At 39.4% G+C, this 16785-nt stretch overlaps 1 protein-coding gene across 1 annotated transcript in view; it reads right to left on the bottom strand.

Moving 5' to 3' along the window:
• C6 (complement C6) overlaps positions 1-9496 on the bottom strand; it is a 94479-nt gene extending 84983 nt beyond the window's left edge. Inside the window, exons 1-3 of the mRNA XM_040757751.1 lie at positions 9349-9496; positions 2039-2201; positions 731-887 (exon numbers count right to left, since the gene is read on the bottom strand). Of these exons, the coding sequence (XP_040613685.1) occupies positions 731-887; positions 2039-2181 (300 nt within the window). The 5' untranslated portion in view covers positions 2182-2201; positions 9349-9496. The remainder of the gene's footprint in view (positions 1-730; positions 888-2038; positions 2202-9348) is intronic.
• Positions 9497-16785: the final 7289 nt, after the last annotated feature.

The following is a 16785-nucleotide window of genomic DNA, read 5'->3' as shown; positions in this document are numbered from 1 at the left end:
TCCTTAGCCCCTAAGAAACTGGAGCAGGCACATCTGTAAACTTATAGACGGACACTGAGTTGTGAAGTTTGTATGGTTTACAGAAGGGACTCAGTGCAGCTCTCAGAGTTTGTTCTCTACAAATGAGTTTCTTTTTCCTCTCTCATGTGTGAATGAGTTTCTTTTTCCTCTCCAGTGTGCGGCTATTGGGAACACAGGACTCTGCCTGAAGTTGACATGAGTCATGTGATGTGGCCCTTACAGGAAAGAGTATGAGATGGGCAAATATTGCAGCTGGGAAAATAAACAAGTTGTGGACCTTTCCCAGGGGTAGACAGAGTTTACCAGAAAAGCAAAGAGCAAGGAGTTTGATTTATTTCCCTTATTTCTGTTTAGTTTTAAGCACTGGATGAAAGCTGAATTTCTTAGCATTTACTTTTGCTTTTAGAAGTCTCAGGAGGCATAGGAAGTGGAATTCAGATACGGCTAAGTATGATATGGTCAGAGGTGGACTTTCCTTTTGGTGTTCATATAGCAAAAGGTCATGTAAAATGAATCCTACCACCACCACCATCACCACCATCACCACCATTATCATACCACTACCACGCCTACACACAGCTAAATGAAAACTAAGGCAGTTTATTCTCAGAAATTAAAGAAGTTCGGCATGTCTGATGTCAAATCTGCTATGGGGTACTGGAACTCAAGTGTGATTCACACTCTGTGGGCATGCTTGTTGTTCCCATACCTGTTTTTCAATACAAGGGTCACAGTCTGACCATGGTCCGTAGTCTCCAAGGACACAGTTGATGGGGCATGTCTGTATATTGCACTCTCTAGTCTCCTGCTTGGTACAAAGCTGGTCACATGAGTTATACAGGTAGTAATCATCCACTTCTATTTGTCTGTAATGGTGAGAAAAGCTACTCGGAATTTGTGTTTTCACAGTGCCTTCAAGTTGACAACAAAATTGGTTTAATAACAAATTGATCATATAGCATTACCTACCAAGAGTAGAAGAAAAGAATGTTTTCATAGAGAAACCAGGAAGGTTGGTTTATATATAAGAGTGCACAACTTAACAGAGATCAGGACCATGATAAAAATTGGAGTCCAAAGGAGAGAATTTTGAGAGAGTGATGACAGATCATTAAACCATGCAGGAAGCCCTTCCAAGTGAACAGGTCTGTGTGACTGTACAGGTTGTACATGAGTTATCCCGTGTTTGAAAGATATTAACACATAAATACAATGATTGAATTGAGTTAGGATGTTGACATAAGGGAGACAAATTCACAAAATTCATATAAACTTCCTAAGTAGAAAAAGGAAGGACATAAGGAGGGACAGTAAAAATTAGAGGTTAAAAAGATCTTGAGTATTAGGGGAAAAGCTTGACTGTGCATGCTGTCTTTGGTAGGCAGCTGAGAACTTCAGAAGAACTCTTGAACAGTGGAGTCTCTTCTCATATTAATGGACAGGTAAATTTAGTGAGATCCACACAAATACTCTTCTAAAGTAATTATCTAAAAGAGCTATCATAGTAAAAAATGTGAAATACACTTTTTTTGCTTAAGTCACATGAGCACTTCCACTGTACAGAACATTCATAGATGCATGTAAGGTAAGCGAGTACTCTGCATTGTGAGAAGACTGGATTATTAAATACTAGCAAGTAAGCATGTAGGCAAGTAAGTTTCCTTTCCAGCTTGATAATGCTAACAATGAAGCAAATGTCTAGCACTGCTGTTCAGCTGAGGTCCTGACAGGCTCTGTTTAATGACTATAAAGTTATCTATAATTAACTCACGAACTATAGAGAAGCAGAGTTATGTACTAACTGAAAAAGAAGCTGAATTAAGTTTCTCTGAAAATCTTTAATTTTGCAAAAAGAGCAAAAGCAGACTTTATTTTAACTTTATGTGGGACAGAACTGAAATTCTGTCTAAAGTCAGTTATCACTTGAGATACAGTGGTCCTTCATTGTGTAGTGAGATCTATTTGATGATCTATTTGAGGTCCTGCAGAACACAAAGAACTCATATCTCATACCCACCTCTGTCTGCTCTGGGTTCCAGAATTGCAGGATTTAGAACAGCTGGACCAGTGAGTCCATGGGTAATGGTTACAAAAACAAGCTTCACTCTTGTCAATCAATATGATTAGTAAAAGCAAGCACAAGGTAAGATGACTGGTCATGCTTCAACAATTCCCAGGCCCTGAAATCAAATGACATTATAGATATCCAGTGATTTTATGGGATAAAACTTTATAAGTAATGCTGAGTTACAGATTCATGTGATGATAGAAAACACTTCCCTTCCTCTACCTTTCATGGGGCAAGTTAATACACGAATTCATATGTTAATTCATATAAGTGTTACTTTTAAAGATTTTAGTATAAAGATTAACAGAATTATAGTCTATTAACTAGTGATAATACACAAGACAAATTATGTTTATTATATATTTATCACAATAACCATTCATTTTATGTTATGTTGTGGCATCGTTGTTTCACACTTTCTGGGGACTGAGGGAAAAGTCTAGGTTATTGGGGAATTTAAAGAGAGTTCACTGCCTCACTCCTCTCAGATGGTTCATAGAAAGTTAGAGATGGAACAGATCTTAGATTCCTCTAGGTCAGGTAATAGAATAGATGGCTATAGATTGGTGTGGAGGGGAGACAGGAATTAAGGTCAAAAAGAGAGGAGAACAGAAGAGGGTGAGGGAGGGATTCTAAGGAGGGAATACTAAGGGCCATTTGAGGGATTGTATAAATATATGTGAGAGGGCCAAAGAGCCAGACCAGAGTCATGACAAGTTTCTAATGGCCCCTGTCAGGAACCAGTCCTTAGTTTCAGTTTATTGGAACTGGCTGGAGCTTAGCAAGCAAGCCTTGGGAAAGTTGCGACTCAGGGGCAGCCAATCAGAGGGTGCAAGCTTAAGAGATCTAAAGATAGCTTCTCTCACCCTGTAGCTGAAAAGCCCTTAACCATTGAGCTATGAAACATTCCTATAGCAATCCATAAACTGTTTTATTTAAAGCCACCAGTCAGCCCCCAGACAAATCTCTCCTCCCTGGAAAGCCCCTAACACAGTTTAAAAAGAGTCTGTGGACTTCTCTTGGGGATGTCATACGCTACCCCAACATGTTGGAATTAATGAAGCACTCTTGTTCATTGCATACTTGACTGTTGATCTTTTATTGGGGGCTTCTCCCAGACACTAACATATGAAGGTGAACTAAATTATATCACCAAATAAAGTGGGAGATGGAGCTCCAGCTGTACATTCCTTGTCACCAAATGAAACTCTAGTACCAGTAATGGAGCCCCCAAACAACCTAGGCCTTTGCCAAGGCTATTGGCGGCTCTCTATAAACTGACAGTAAAGCCCTATTGCTGAAGACAATACCTACACACTCAATAAACATGTAGAAGTAGAGTTAGTACCTTCCTAGAGCCTTCACCTCCATGGACTAGCATTCATGGCACCAGAAGGTACTCTGCAGGCTACCACAGGAGAAATATAAACATGACCCAGCTGCGAACCCTGTGTTCTACAAGATTGACCAGCCTGAAAGATACATTGGTGCAATAGTGGCACTAAACGTTTGGGAGGAACAAAGCAATATCTGATTGAGTTATGGGCCACTCCATGCGATAGAACACATGCCCAACTCGTTTGAGTGGTCAAGAACCTAAAACTAAATAAGACAGAGATCGAAGGGTGAAACTGAATACTAATGTCTACTAAAGCAATGTAACAGTAAAATGAGTCCTATTATAGTTCTGCTCAGCCATCATCTGAGGAAGCTTCCTTCTGTAACAGATGGGAGCAAATATACAGAGCTAAGCCAGTCAATATTCAGAGAGTGAGAAACCTTGGAATACTAAACCCTAAATGGGGTACCATCAAATTCCTCCCCTTAGAGTTCAGAGAATTCTGTAGAACTCAGGGACTGAGGCAGCATGTGCAGGGCATATTTGGAGTTTATAGGTCTTATAATGTTAAGTGAAAGAATTTTTTTCCTTTCTAAGCTATAGGTCCTTTGCATATACACTATGACTTCCAGTTTGGGGTTTTTATGGGATTTCTGACTGTGTGAACATGTGTGTGTGTGTGTGTGTGTGTGTGTGTGTGTGTGTGTGTGTGTGTGTTGTGCTTTTTTTTTTTGGCTCTTTTCCTTTTTTGGTTATTTTCGTCATATTCTGAACTGGTTGTTTTTTATCTACTCTGTTCTATTTGATTTTATTCTGTAGATGGCTATTTGTTTTCTGAGGAGAGACAGAAATGGTGTGGATCTGAATAAGAGAGGGAGTAGGGAGAACTGGGATGAGTGGAGGAAGAGGAGACCATAATCAGGATATATTTTATGAAAACAATCTACTTTAAATTAAAGAAAAAAATAGAAAAGATGAGGAAGAAACCTCCAGGCCATCCATGTCCGCATCATTGGCAGTGAAGTTCCAGGAGGTAAAATGGATTCGGCATGATAAGAACTCCATAGAGACTCTTGATTCTTGGATGAGGAGCATCCTTTAGCCGACATTCTAACAACACCGATTACCAACTCTCTGTTAAGTCATTTTTTAAAGATATAACTTTTAATCTTGCCCAATTATCCTCTTGAATTATAGTTCTTCTAACTGTCTCAGAGGGTTAGTTTCTGATTATATTTTAATGTAATAAGCTTGTATTTCTTAGTGGTGATAAAAGGATATGTCAAGAACGATATGACAAGACTGCTTATTTAACAAATCTTATTTTAAGCCAGTAAAGAGGGGTGAATAGCAGAATTGTTTCTTCAGAAATGAGGACTTCCTGTTCAGAAGTTGCTAAACACTTTTATCTTCCAGATCAGAGGAAAGGGCGGTAGTCAGCAACCAGATCCACTGGGCATGCTGAAGATGTCCTTCAACATAAATGCTAATCTACCCTACCTGCATTTGGGTATCCAATGCTTCTAGGCAGTGAGCATGATACAAATTAATAGAAGCCATTGTCACTGTCTGCAGAGGGTAGGCAGATGTTGAAGTTCCTACTCATACTTTTGCCCAGACTCCATTAATCCAACCCATAAACTTTAGACTTAGCTTATTTCAATAATAAAAATAGGTCTCCCTTATAGACCCCTCTTCTTGCCTACTCATAATTCTGGCTCCCCTGCCACCACTTCCTAGCATTATGAGAGCACAGGATGACAGGTAACAGAAAGAATCTGGGTGGTTATCAGAGTAAATGCTGCAAGCTAAAATAGTCAGTCATTCTAAAATTTCCCTATATATAAAAAAGAAAACAAATTCTTTCTTCTCAATATATTATTTTATTTAAATTAGAAACATGCTTGCTTCTCATGTCGATCCCAGCTCCTTCCCCCACCCCTCCTCCCTTGTCCCTCTACCAGTCCCTCCAACCCCCTGCCCTATCCCCATACCATTCCCCATGGAGCCTGAGGTCCTCCATGGGGGATCTCCAGAGTCTTTCACTTCATCTGGGGCAGGGGTTAGGCCCTTCCTCATGTTCCTAGGCTCAGAGAGACCCCCTCCATATGGAATGGGCTCCCAAATTTCATTCATACTCCATGGTAAACACTGATCTACTACCCAAGGCCCCAGATATTGCTGATGCCCTGGATCAGTCCCATGCTGGCCTCTCAGCCATCAGTCTTGGGTCCAAGAGTATACTCCACAAAATTCAAAAATTTAAAGGAAATTAACAATTTTCTGGATAGATATCATTTATCAAAATTAAATCAAGAAAAGATAGGCAATTTAAAAAGTCTTATAATACCTAAGGAAATAGAAGCAGTCATCAAAAGTCTCCCAACCAATAAAAGCCCAGGTCCAGATGGCCTCAGTGCAGAATTATATCAGAAATTCAAAAAACAGTTCATACCAATTCTTCCCAAAGTATTCCACGCAATAGAAGCAAACTCTTTGCCAAAGTCTTTTTACGAGGCTTCAATAACCTTGATACCCAAGCCTCACAAAGACACAACTAAGAAAGAGAACTTCAGGTCAATATCTCTCATAAACAATGACACAAAAATACTCAATAAAATACTGGCAAATTGGATCGAAGAACACATGAGAAAAATCATCCACCATGATCAAGTAGGTTCCATCCCAGGGATGCAGGGATGGTTCAACATGTGAAAATCCATCAATATAATCCACCATATAAATAAGCTGAGAAACAAAAATCACATGATAATGTCACTAGATGCTGAAAAAGTCTTTGACAAAATCCAACACCCCTTCATGATAAAGGTCTTAGAGATAACAGGAACACATCTAAACATAATAAAAGCTATATACAGCAAACCCACAGCCAGCATCAAACTGAATGGAGAGAAACTCAAGGCATTTCCTCTAAATTGAAGAACAAGGCAAGGCTGTCCCCTCTCCCCATATCTCTTCCATATTGTACTCAAAGTTCTAGCTAGAGCAATAAGACAACAAAAGGAGATCAAGAGGATACAAATTGGAAAGGAAGAGGTAAAACTTTCATTATTTGCAGATGATATGATAGTTTACATAAGTGACCCAAAAAAACTCTATCAGGGAACTCTTACAGCTGATAAAAACCTTCAGCAAAGTGGCAGGATACCAGATTAACTCAAGAAAATCATTAGCCCTACCATATGCAGACGATAAAAGGGCTGAGAAAGAAATCAGAGAAACATCACCTTTTACAATTGCCACAAACAACATAAAATACCTTGGGGTAATGCTAGTCAAATAAATGAAAGACCTGTATTGCAAGAACTTTGACTCATTAAAGAAAGAAATTAAATAAGACACCAGAAAATGAAAAGATCTCTCATGCTCTTGGATAGGTAAGATCAATGTACTAAAAGTGGCAATCCTGCCAAAAACAATCTACAGATTCAAAACAATCACCATAAAAATTCTAGCAAAATGCTTCACAGACCTTGAAAGAACAATTCTCAAATTTATATGGAAAAACAAAAGAACCAGGATAGCCAAGACAACACTCTTCTACAAAGCAACATCCAAAGGCATCACTATCCCTGACTTCAAGCTCTATTATTTGGCTCAAAAATAGGCAGGTAGACCAATGGAATCCGATTGAACACCCTGATATTAACCCACACACCTACTAACACCTGATTTTGAAGCTAAAATTATACAATGGAAAAAAGATAGCATCTTCAACAAATGGTGCTGGCATAACTAGATGCTGGCATGTAGAAAACTGCAGATAGATCCATGTCTATTGCCATGAAAAAACTTAAGTCCAAATGGATCAAAGACCTCAACATAAATCCATCCACACTGAACCTCTTAGAAGAGAAAGTAGGAGGTACCCTTGAACTAATTGGTACAGGAGCCTGCTTCCTGAGCATAACACCAGTAGCACAGACACTGAGATCCACAATTAATAAATGGGACTTCCTGAAACTGAGTAGCTTCTGTAAGGCAAAAGACACAGTCAACAAGACAAAAAGGCAGCCCACAGAATAGGAAAAGATATTCACTACTCCCACATCTGTCAGAGAGCTGATCTCCAAAATTTACAAAGAACTCAAGAAGTAAGTCTCCAAAACACCAAAGTATCCAATTAAAAAGTGGGCTACAGAACTAAATAGAAAATTCTCAATAGAGGACTCTAAGATGACTGAGAGACACTTAAGAAAGTGCTCAACATCCTTAGCCATTAGGGAAATGCAAATCAAAACAACTCTGAGATACCATCTTACTCCTGTCAGAATGGCTAAAATAAAAAACACCAATGACAGCTTTTGCTGGAGAGGATGTGGAGAAAGGGGAACACTCCTCCACTGCTGGTGGGAGTGCTATCTGGTACAGCCACTATGGAAGTCAGTATGGAGATTCCTCAGGAAAATGGGAATGAGTCTACCACAAGACCCAGCAATTCCATTCTTAGGCATATACCCAAAAGATGCACATTCATACATACTCCACAAAATTCGAAAACAAATTCTTAAATCTTTTATATAATTAGCACACAAATGATTGAGATAAGGGAACTGCACAGCATTCTCAGATCTGCTCTCAGCAAAATGTTATCTGCTTTAATTTATAAGTTTGAAATCATAGGTGGGTTTTGCTCTCAATTATCATCAAAACTTCTAGGACAGTGTTCACATAAAACATTCTGAGTTGTTATTTGGTTATAATTTTTCTCGGGGAAATTTGGACAGCAATGAAAAAAGATTGGAGATACAAAAACCTTTTTAATGAGATGGTATTAACATAGCTGGCTGGAAAGAAATTATTTTGATGAAAAATTATTTGGTTTAGGGTGTCAATCAAAGGCACAGCTTTTGACTACTTGCCTGGCATGCATGTGCAAGACCCTGGGTGTGCCCCTCAAGCACTAAAGTAGATAAGTTAGAAATAAAGGTGATTTTATATTAAAAGGACAATTCTTATTCTAATATAGAGAACTATTTCTTAAACTTATTGTTATCATAGCTGAATATATATCATTTCATATTTGTTGATTCTCCATTTCTTTAATACTTTACAGATAGCTAATAATCAATGCAAATATTTGATTCACTGACACATATTGTTATTGAAATATCAAACTGCCAAATGCTCAGTAGGACTAGGAGGGAGGGAGAGACAGAACGAGGGAGGGAGACAGAGACAGAGAGAATTGTTGAGACTAGTTGGGAAACTTCCTCCACTCTAGGGTCATGGAAGAAGAGCAGCTGCTCTATAGGTTCTGGCAATTGCTAGCCCCTCTTGACCTCTCCAAAAGCCAACAATCTGGCTGAGCCTTTGTAGATGGCTTTATAAGCCTTAGAAAATCCTGGTTAAGAAGGGAGTTCATCATACCCTGCCACCTTTGCACACACTTTACTCACGTGAACAACGTATCTGGAGGGCAGTGCCATGAATCTGACCTTGCAAATCACAACAGATGCTATAGTTTAACCTCAGCTGTGCTTCCTTTCCTTTTCATTTGCTTGCAAAGTTCTTGAACCTCTCATTTCTTGCATTTTTTCCCTGACTGTGCCCCAGAGGCTCAAAAAGAGACACGTACACTGCTCATTGTTGGCTGGGAGACCAGACACATAGCTGACCTTTGCTGAAGAGTGTATTTTCTCTACTTTTAACTGTGGTTTAACTCACAGAGCGACTTAATCTCAAATGTCCCCTAAAAGGACATTTCTTCAAAGTATATGAACCTTTGGTTCTTTTGAGATTTAAGCAAAGTAGTTATGTCTTTGTTTAAAAGAAAGACACAGAAATTGTGATAATCTGAAGGATATACACTCACCCGTGGCCTGGGGAGTTTCTTGGAAACCTGATCTATAATTTGAAGTATTAAAATTGAAATAGAAGTGAATATTAGGTCACTTACCTTTAAATGGATTTTTCCTGTTCAGGACTTAAGCTGTTAATGGCTGCAGAAGCAAAAGGAGCACACGATGAGAAGGGGTGTGTGTGATGGTTCAGAAAGGCATTCTTTATATTGCTGGGCAACACCAGACAGTGCAGGCCTGGAGTCCTAACAGTGACTTAGACCGTTGTCAAAATAAACATTGTGTCGAAACTCTAACTTTGGAAATAATTGCTCCCATATGCAAAAGCCCTAAAACTCTAAGCATAGCAGATTATACAAGGTCCTGGATTTGTCAGTGATTTCCACATTCAGGGTTGTTGCAATAGCTATTTTGCTGCAGAGAAATCATTGGAAAGTAGGCATGGTCCTACTTATCCTGTGGAGTGAGTGACTATTATAGGGATGGGGATCAAATGCTTGTCTGAAGGTATGTGTAGGTTTTCTGGGTGTACAATGAATATATATATATATATATATATATATATATATATATATATATATATATACTCTGAAAGGCATATTTGGATATTTGATATGGAAGAAACAAACCTACCAGGGAGCTTACTTTCTGAGCTGCTTCAACCAGCTATGGGGTTTCAAGTGTTGACAGGATCCAAAGAACCTAATCAGATAAAATACCATGTATTTTCATAAAGTGAAAAGTTGTTACATCTAATTAGTAAGACAACTTGTAAAATTAAAGGAAGAAAATGGTAGTGAAGGAGGTTATCGGTTAAGATGAGATAGCCACCCTTTCTATTTCCAGGAGAATATGTTCAGTTTCAAACCATTACTTCACTCTTAATGACAATAGACTCAGAGCTAAAGGATACTTTATGTCAAGAAAACCCCAAATATAAGGCAAGGGACAGTGGAAAGTCTGAGTCTACCTACCAGGATTTTCACCTGTTGTGTTTCCATGTGCCAACTGCTCATTATTGCAGACAAATCCTGCAGGCTCACTCTAAAGAAAATGCTAACCACTACTTCATAAGGCCAGTGAATGTACTTTGCTGGTCAATATGGGAAGTGACAAACTGAACTATTTTGCTTTAGGGAACCACAGGTCAAAACTCTCATACACGGAGGAAATAGAAGTGCCTGGACTGTCATGTGCTTTTTGGGCGTTACTTTAAAATGACCAGAAATAGAGTTTAAATTAATTGCGCTTAGTGTCACCACCTAGCACTTGTACACTTTGCTCTAGGTTATTGACACAATTAGCCTGCATGGCGTTCTGTCAGCGGCTTCCACAAACTTTAAATGATTGGCCAAAGCACACCTTTCCTAATCCACTGTGTTTCCTAGATGTGACACAGCATCTGCATTTCTTTGAACAGTTGAGAAACTACCTTTACCCCCCCATGTGATTCCTTTCCTTAACTACCTGTGCTTTTATCTTCGCCCCACATCCTCCTTCCTTCCTCCTCTCTTTTTATTTCTTTTTGAGATTTCACCCATTTCTTAGATGTATAAATCATGTTTTTTGCTGTTGCACCCTAATTACCAATCTCAGTATTCTAGGGCCCACTTCCAATATCGAAAGGAGACAGCACAACACGTGGCAGCCATTGCTCCCTCTCTAGCCCACCTCTTCTTTCACACGCTGGCTTCTGCAGTCCCTCTTTGGGAGGCTCTGCACTTTTCCCATCTTTTCTAATTCACCTCTACATCTGTGGCTGGATCTTCACCTTCAGTTCCTGTGGACTCACACTTTGGAGTTCACATAATAGCTTACCAATTCTCCACATCTTAAGACTCCTCCTTTAATTCCTTAAGTCTGCCAGACTGCTCATTTTATAACTCATCTAAAACTAGTGCAGCCCTTTGCAAAATTTCACTGCGCGTCTTCTAAGGAAGGTACACAGTAGTAAGAGACTCATCGTGAGTGATGAGCACTTTGTTCTACATCACCTCTTTATTTTCTCTCCTTCATTTGAACACTCTTCCTCCAGCCAAGTTCAACAGCTTCTTTGTTATCATTGCTACAGTTTTTCTTGTAATTGCGTCTCTTCCTTGAATATTTTTATTCCCCAATCCTGTAGTTTAAAACACTAATGTATGATGAATCAATTATTTTAAAATATTTTTACTAACTTTTTGAGAATTTCATATAATGTACTTTGAAACAATTCACCTTCTCCCCAACTCCTTCCATAGCATCCCTCCCATCCTTTCTCATAGAACTTTAGGTTTCTTCAGTTGCTATTTATTTGATTATTTATATACATTGAGTCTAGTCTGTGCCATCCACTAGTCTTCAGAGTGGGACCTGGCCCTGGCATGTGGTTGACTTACCAGGTATCATGTTGTTAAAGAAAAATGACACTCCCAGAAGCTATCAGGTGCCAAAAGCTCCTTGGCTAAAGATGTATTTACTGTCCCCTTTTCACTCTTTTTGTTTGTATTTTGCCTGGCTGAAGTTTGCACAGGTTTTGTATATGCTCTCACAATCATTGTGAGTTCATATTTGCAACTGCCCTGATGTGTCTTGAAAACACTGTTTTCTATGATATCCACCACATTTTGCAATGTTTTCTTCTCCTCCCATGAAGATCCCTCAGCCCTGTGGGGATGAGTGTGACATGCCTGCCCCATTTAGGGCTGTAACTTCAGAGCTTTCTCTTCTCTACACATTGATCAGTTGAAAGTCTCTGTGTTAACTGCAATCTCTGTTATTTTTTTTAAAGTCCTCTATCTTTTTATTAGACTCCAATTTGATTGACATTCATACAAAGTTTCATTAGCAATGTGCCTCCAGGTGAGGTTATGCCTGCAGCCTCTTACACTATTTTTTTTCTTTTTTTTTTTAATTTTATTTTCCAGTTTAAATTTAGATAAGAAATGAGGTTGCTTCACAAATCAGTTCCAGGTCCCTCTCCCATTCCCTCCCCTCCTCCTGTGCCCTCTCCCCCCCCCCGTTATCCCCTCATTTCCCAGGGAGGGTGAGGCCCTCCATGGGGGTGTGCATAGTCTGTCATTTCATATAGGACAGGGCCTAGACCCTTCCCCAAGAGTTCAGGGTGAGAGTGCACCTCACATTGTTCTATGGGAGTCCAAAGACCATGTGTATACTTGGGATGGGTACTGATCTGCTGCCCAAGGCTCAATAGATTCCGTAGGCCTCTTCACTGACACCCAGATTCAGGGGGTCTTGATCAGTCCCATGCTGGATTCCCAGGCTTATGCCTGGGATTCAAGAGTTAACCTTTGTCTGGTCAGCTGTTTCTGGAGGTTAAACCAGCCCAGTCTTAATCCCTTTGATCATCAGTCCTCCCTCTCTGTTACTGGCTTTCTTGAGTTCAGCTCAGTACTTAACCAAGGGAGTCTGCCTCTTCTTCGATCAGCCACTAAATAAAGTTTCTGTTTCCCAGACTCTCTGGCCATAGGATTGTAGGCTGGCACTCCCCAGATCTATGTCTAAAATCCATATATGAGAGAGTACATGCCATGTTTCTCTTTTTGTGACTGGGTTACCTCACTCAGGATGGTTTCTTCTAGTGTCATCCATTTGCCTGCGAATCTCAGGATTCCATTGTTTTTTCCTGCTGAATAGTACTCCATTGTGTAGATGTACCACATTTTCTCTATCCACTCTTCGGGTGAGGGACATCTAGATTGCTTCCAAGTTCTGGCTATTACAAATAAAGCTGCTATGAACATGGTGGAACAGACATCTTTGTTGTATGAATGGGCATCTTTTGGATATATGCCTAAGAGTGGAGTTGCTGGGTCTTGTGGTACGTTTATTCCCATTTTTCTGAGGAATCTCCATACTGATTTCCAAAGTGGCTGAACCAGTTGGCACTCCCACCAGCAATGGAGGAGTGTCCCCCTTTCATCACATCCTCTCCAGCATAAATTGTCATTGGTGTTTTTGATTTTAGCCATTCTGACAGGAGTGAGATGGTATCTCAGAGTTGTTTTGATTTGCATTTCCCGGATGGCTAAGGATGTTGAGCACTTTCTCAAGTGCCTCTCAGCCATTTTAGACTCCTCTATTGAAAACTCTCTATTTAGTTCTGTAGCCCACTTTTTAATTGGGTCCTTTGCTGTTTTGGAGACTTGCTTCTTGAGTTCTTTGTAAATTTTGGAGATCAACCCTCTGTCAGATGTGGGATTAGTGAATATTTTTCCCATTCTGTGGGCTGCCTTTTTGTCTTGCTGACTGTGTCCTTTGCCTTACAGAAGCTTCTCAGTTTCAGTAGGTCCCATTTATTAATTGTTGATCTCACTGTCTGTGCTACTGGTGTTATGTTCAGGAAGCTGTCTCCTGTACCAATTCGTTCAAGGGTACCACCCACTTTCTCTTCTAAGAGGTTCAGTGTGGCTGGATTTATGTTGAGGTCTTTGATCCATTTGGACTTAAGTTTTGTGCATGGCGATAAACATGGATCGATCCGCATTCTTCTACATGCCAGTCTCCAATTATGCCAGCACCATTTGTTGAAGATGCTTTCTTTATTCCATTGTATATTTTTAGCTTCTTTGTCAAAGATCAGATGTTCGTACGTGTGTGGGTTAATACCCGGATTTTCAATTCGATTCCATTGGTCTACCTGTCTATTTTTGTGCCAATACCAAGCTGTTTTCAGGACTATAGCTCTATAATAGAGCTTGAGGTCAGGGATGGTGATGCCTCCGGACATTGCCTTGTTGAACAGGGTTGTTTTGGCTATCCTGGGTCTTTTGTTTTTCCATACAAAATTGATTATTGTTCTTTCAAGGTCTGTGAAGAATTGTGCTGGGATTTTAATGGGGATTGCATTGAATCTGTAGATTGCTTTTGGCAGGATTGCCATTTTTACTACATTGATCCTACCTATCCAAGAGCATGGGAGATCTTTCCATTTTCTGAGGGCTTCTTTAATTTCTTTCTTTAAAGATTCAAAGTTCTTACGATACAGGTCTTTCACTTGTTTGGTTAGCGTTACCCCAAGGTATTTTATGTTGTTTGTGGCAATTGTAAAGGGTGATGTTTCTCTGATTTCTCTTTCAGCCCTTTTATCATCTGTATATAGTAGGGCTACTGATTTTCTTGAGTTGATCTTGTAGCCTGCCACTTTGCTGAAGGTGTTAATCAGCTGTAAGAGTTCCCTGGTAGAGTTCTTTGGGTCATTGATGTAAACTATCATATCGTCTGCAAACAGTGAAAGTTTGACCTCTTCCTTCCCAATTTGTATCCCCTTGATCCCCCTTTGTTGTCGTATGGCAATAGCTAGAACTTCAAGTACCATGTTGAAAAGGTATGGAGAGAGTGGACAGCCTTGTTTTGTTCCTGATTTTAGAGGAATTGCGTTGAGTTTCTGTCCATTTAGTTTGATGTTGGCTGTTGGTTTACTGTATATAGCTTTTATTATGTTTAAGTATGTCCCTGTTATCCCAGATCTCTCCAAGACCTTTATCATGAAGGGGTGTTGGATTTTGTCAAAGGCTTTTTCAGCATCTAGTGAGATGATCATGTGATTTTTGTTTTTCAGCTTGTTTATATGGTGGATTACGTTGATGGATTTTCGTATGTTGAACCATCCCTGCATCCCTGGGATGAAACCTACTTGATCGTGGTGAATGATTGTTTTGATGTGTTCTTGGATCCGATTTGCCAGTATTTTATTGAGTATTTTTGCATCAATGTTCATGAGGGATATTGGTCTGAAGTTCTCTTTCTTAGTTGTATCTTTGTGTGGCTTGGGGATCAAGGTTATTGAAGCCTCATAGAAAGAGTTTGGCAAAGACCCTTCTGCTTCTATTGTGTGGAACACTTTGAGAAGAATTGGTATAAGCTGTTCTTTGAATTTCTGGTAGAATTCTGCACTGAGGCCATCTGGACCTGGGCTTTTTTTGGTTGGGAGACTTTTGATGACAGCTTCTATTTCCATAGGGGTTATAGGTCTATTTAAATTGCTTATCTGTTCTTGATTTAGTTTTGGCAATTGATAGCTGTCCAGGAAGTCATCCATTTCCTTTAAATTTTCGAATTTTGTGGAGTACAGGTTTTCAAAGTATGACCTAATGATTCTCTGGATTTCCTCAGAGTCTGTTGTTATGTCCCCCTTTTCATTTCTAATTTTGTTAATTTGCATGTTCACTCTCTGCTGTTTGGTAAGTTTGGACAAAGGTTTGTCTATCTTGTTGATTTTCTCAAAGAACCAACTCTTCGTTGCATTGATTCTTTGTATTGTTTTCCTGGTTTCTACTTTATTGATTTCAGCCCTCAATTTGATTATTTCCTGGCGTCTACTCCTCCTGGGGGAGTGTGCTTCTTTGTGTTCTAGAGCTTTCAGCTGTGATGTTAATTCTCTGGTATAACTGTTCTCCTGTTTCTTCATGTGAGCACTTAGTGCTATGAACTTCCCCCGTAGCACTGCTTTCAAAGTGTCCCATAGGTTTGGGTATGTTGTGTCTTCATTCTCATTGAATTCGAGGAAGTCTTTAATTTCTTTTTTTATTTCCTCTTTGACCCAGGGATGGTGCAGTTGAGCATTATTCAATTTCCATGAGTTTGTAGGTTTTCTGCAGTTTGTGTTGTTGTTGAATTCTAATTTTAAAGCATGGTGGTCTGATAAGATGCATGGAGTATTCCAATTTTTTTTAGCTGCTGAGGTTTGATATGTTGCCAAGTATGTGGTCGATTTTTGAGAAGGTTCCATGTGGTGGTGAGAAGAAGGTATATTCTTTTTTATGTGGATGAAATGTTCTATAGATATCTGTTAATCCCAGTTGGGTCATTACTTCTATTAGACCTTTTGCTTCTTTGTTGAGTTTCTGTTTGGTATTCCTGTCTAGTGGTGAGAGTGGTGTGTTGAAGTCTCCCACTATAACTGTGTGGGGCTTTAGATGAGGTTTAAGTTCTAATAATGTTTCTTTAACGAATGTGGATGCCTTTGTATTTGGGGCATAGATGTTCAGGATAGACATTTCATCTTGGTGGGTTTCACCTGTGATGAGTATGTAATGACCTCCTTCATCTCTTTTGATTGATTTTATTTTAAAGTCTAGTTTGTTAGATATTTGGATTGCTACCCCTGCTTGTTTCTTGGGTCCATTTGATTGAAAAATTTTTTCCCAACCTTTAACTCTCAGGTAATGTCTGTCTTTAAGGGTGAGGTGTGTTTCTTGTATGCAGCAGAAGGAAGGGTTCTGTCTTCGAATCCATTCTGCTAGTCTGTGTCTTTTTATGGGTGAGTTAAGGCCATTAATATTGAGGGATATTAATGACTATTGATTGCTCATCCTTCTTCGATTTGCGATGGTTGTTGTTGGTGGAATTATGTGTGGAATTTCACTCCTTTGTTCTTTTGGCTGTTGGTAGAGAGGGATTCTCTAATGCTTATGTTTTTCTGGTTGTAGTTAGCTTCCTTGGGTTGGAGTTTTCCTTCCAAAATTTTCTGTAGGGCTGGGTTAGTGGACACATATTGCTTGAATCTAGTTTTGTCATGGAATATCTTGTTTTCT

The sequence above is a fragment of the Mesocricetus auratus genome, unplaced genomic scaffold (assembly GCF_017639785.1).
Source record: "Mesocricetus auratus isolate SY011 unplaced genomic scaffold, BCM_Maur_2.0 Super-Scaffold_100015, whole genome shotgun sequence".
In the NCBI taxonomy this organism is placed as follows: domain Eukaryota; kingdom Metazoa; phylum Chordata; class Mammalia; order Rodentia; family Cricetidae; genus Mesocricetus; species Mesocricetus auratus.
This window is presented reverse-complemented; position numbering and strand designations above follow the sequence as displayed.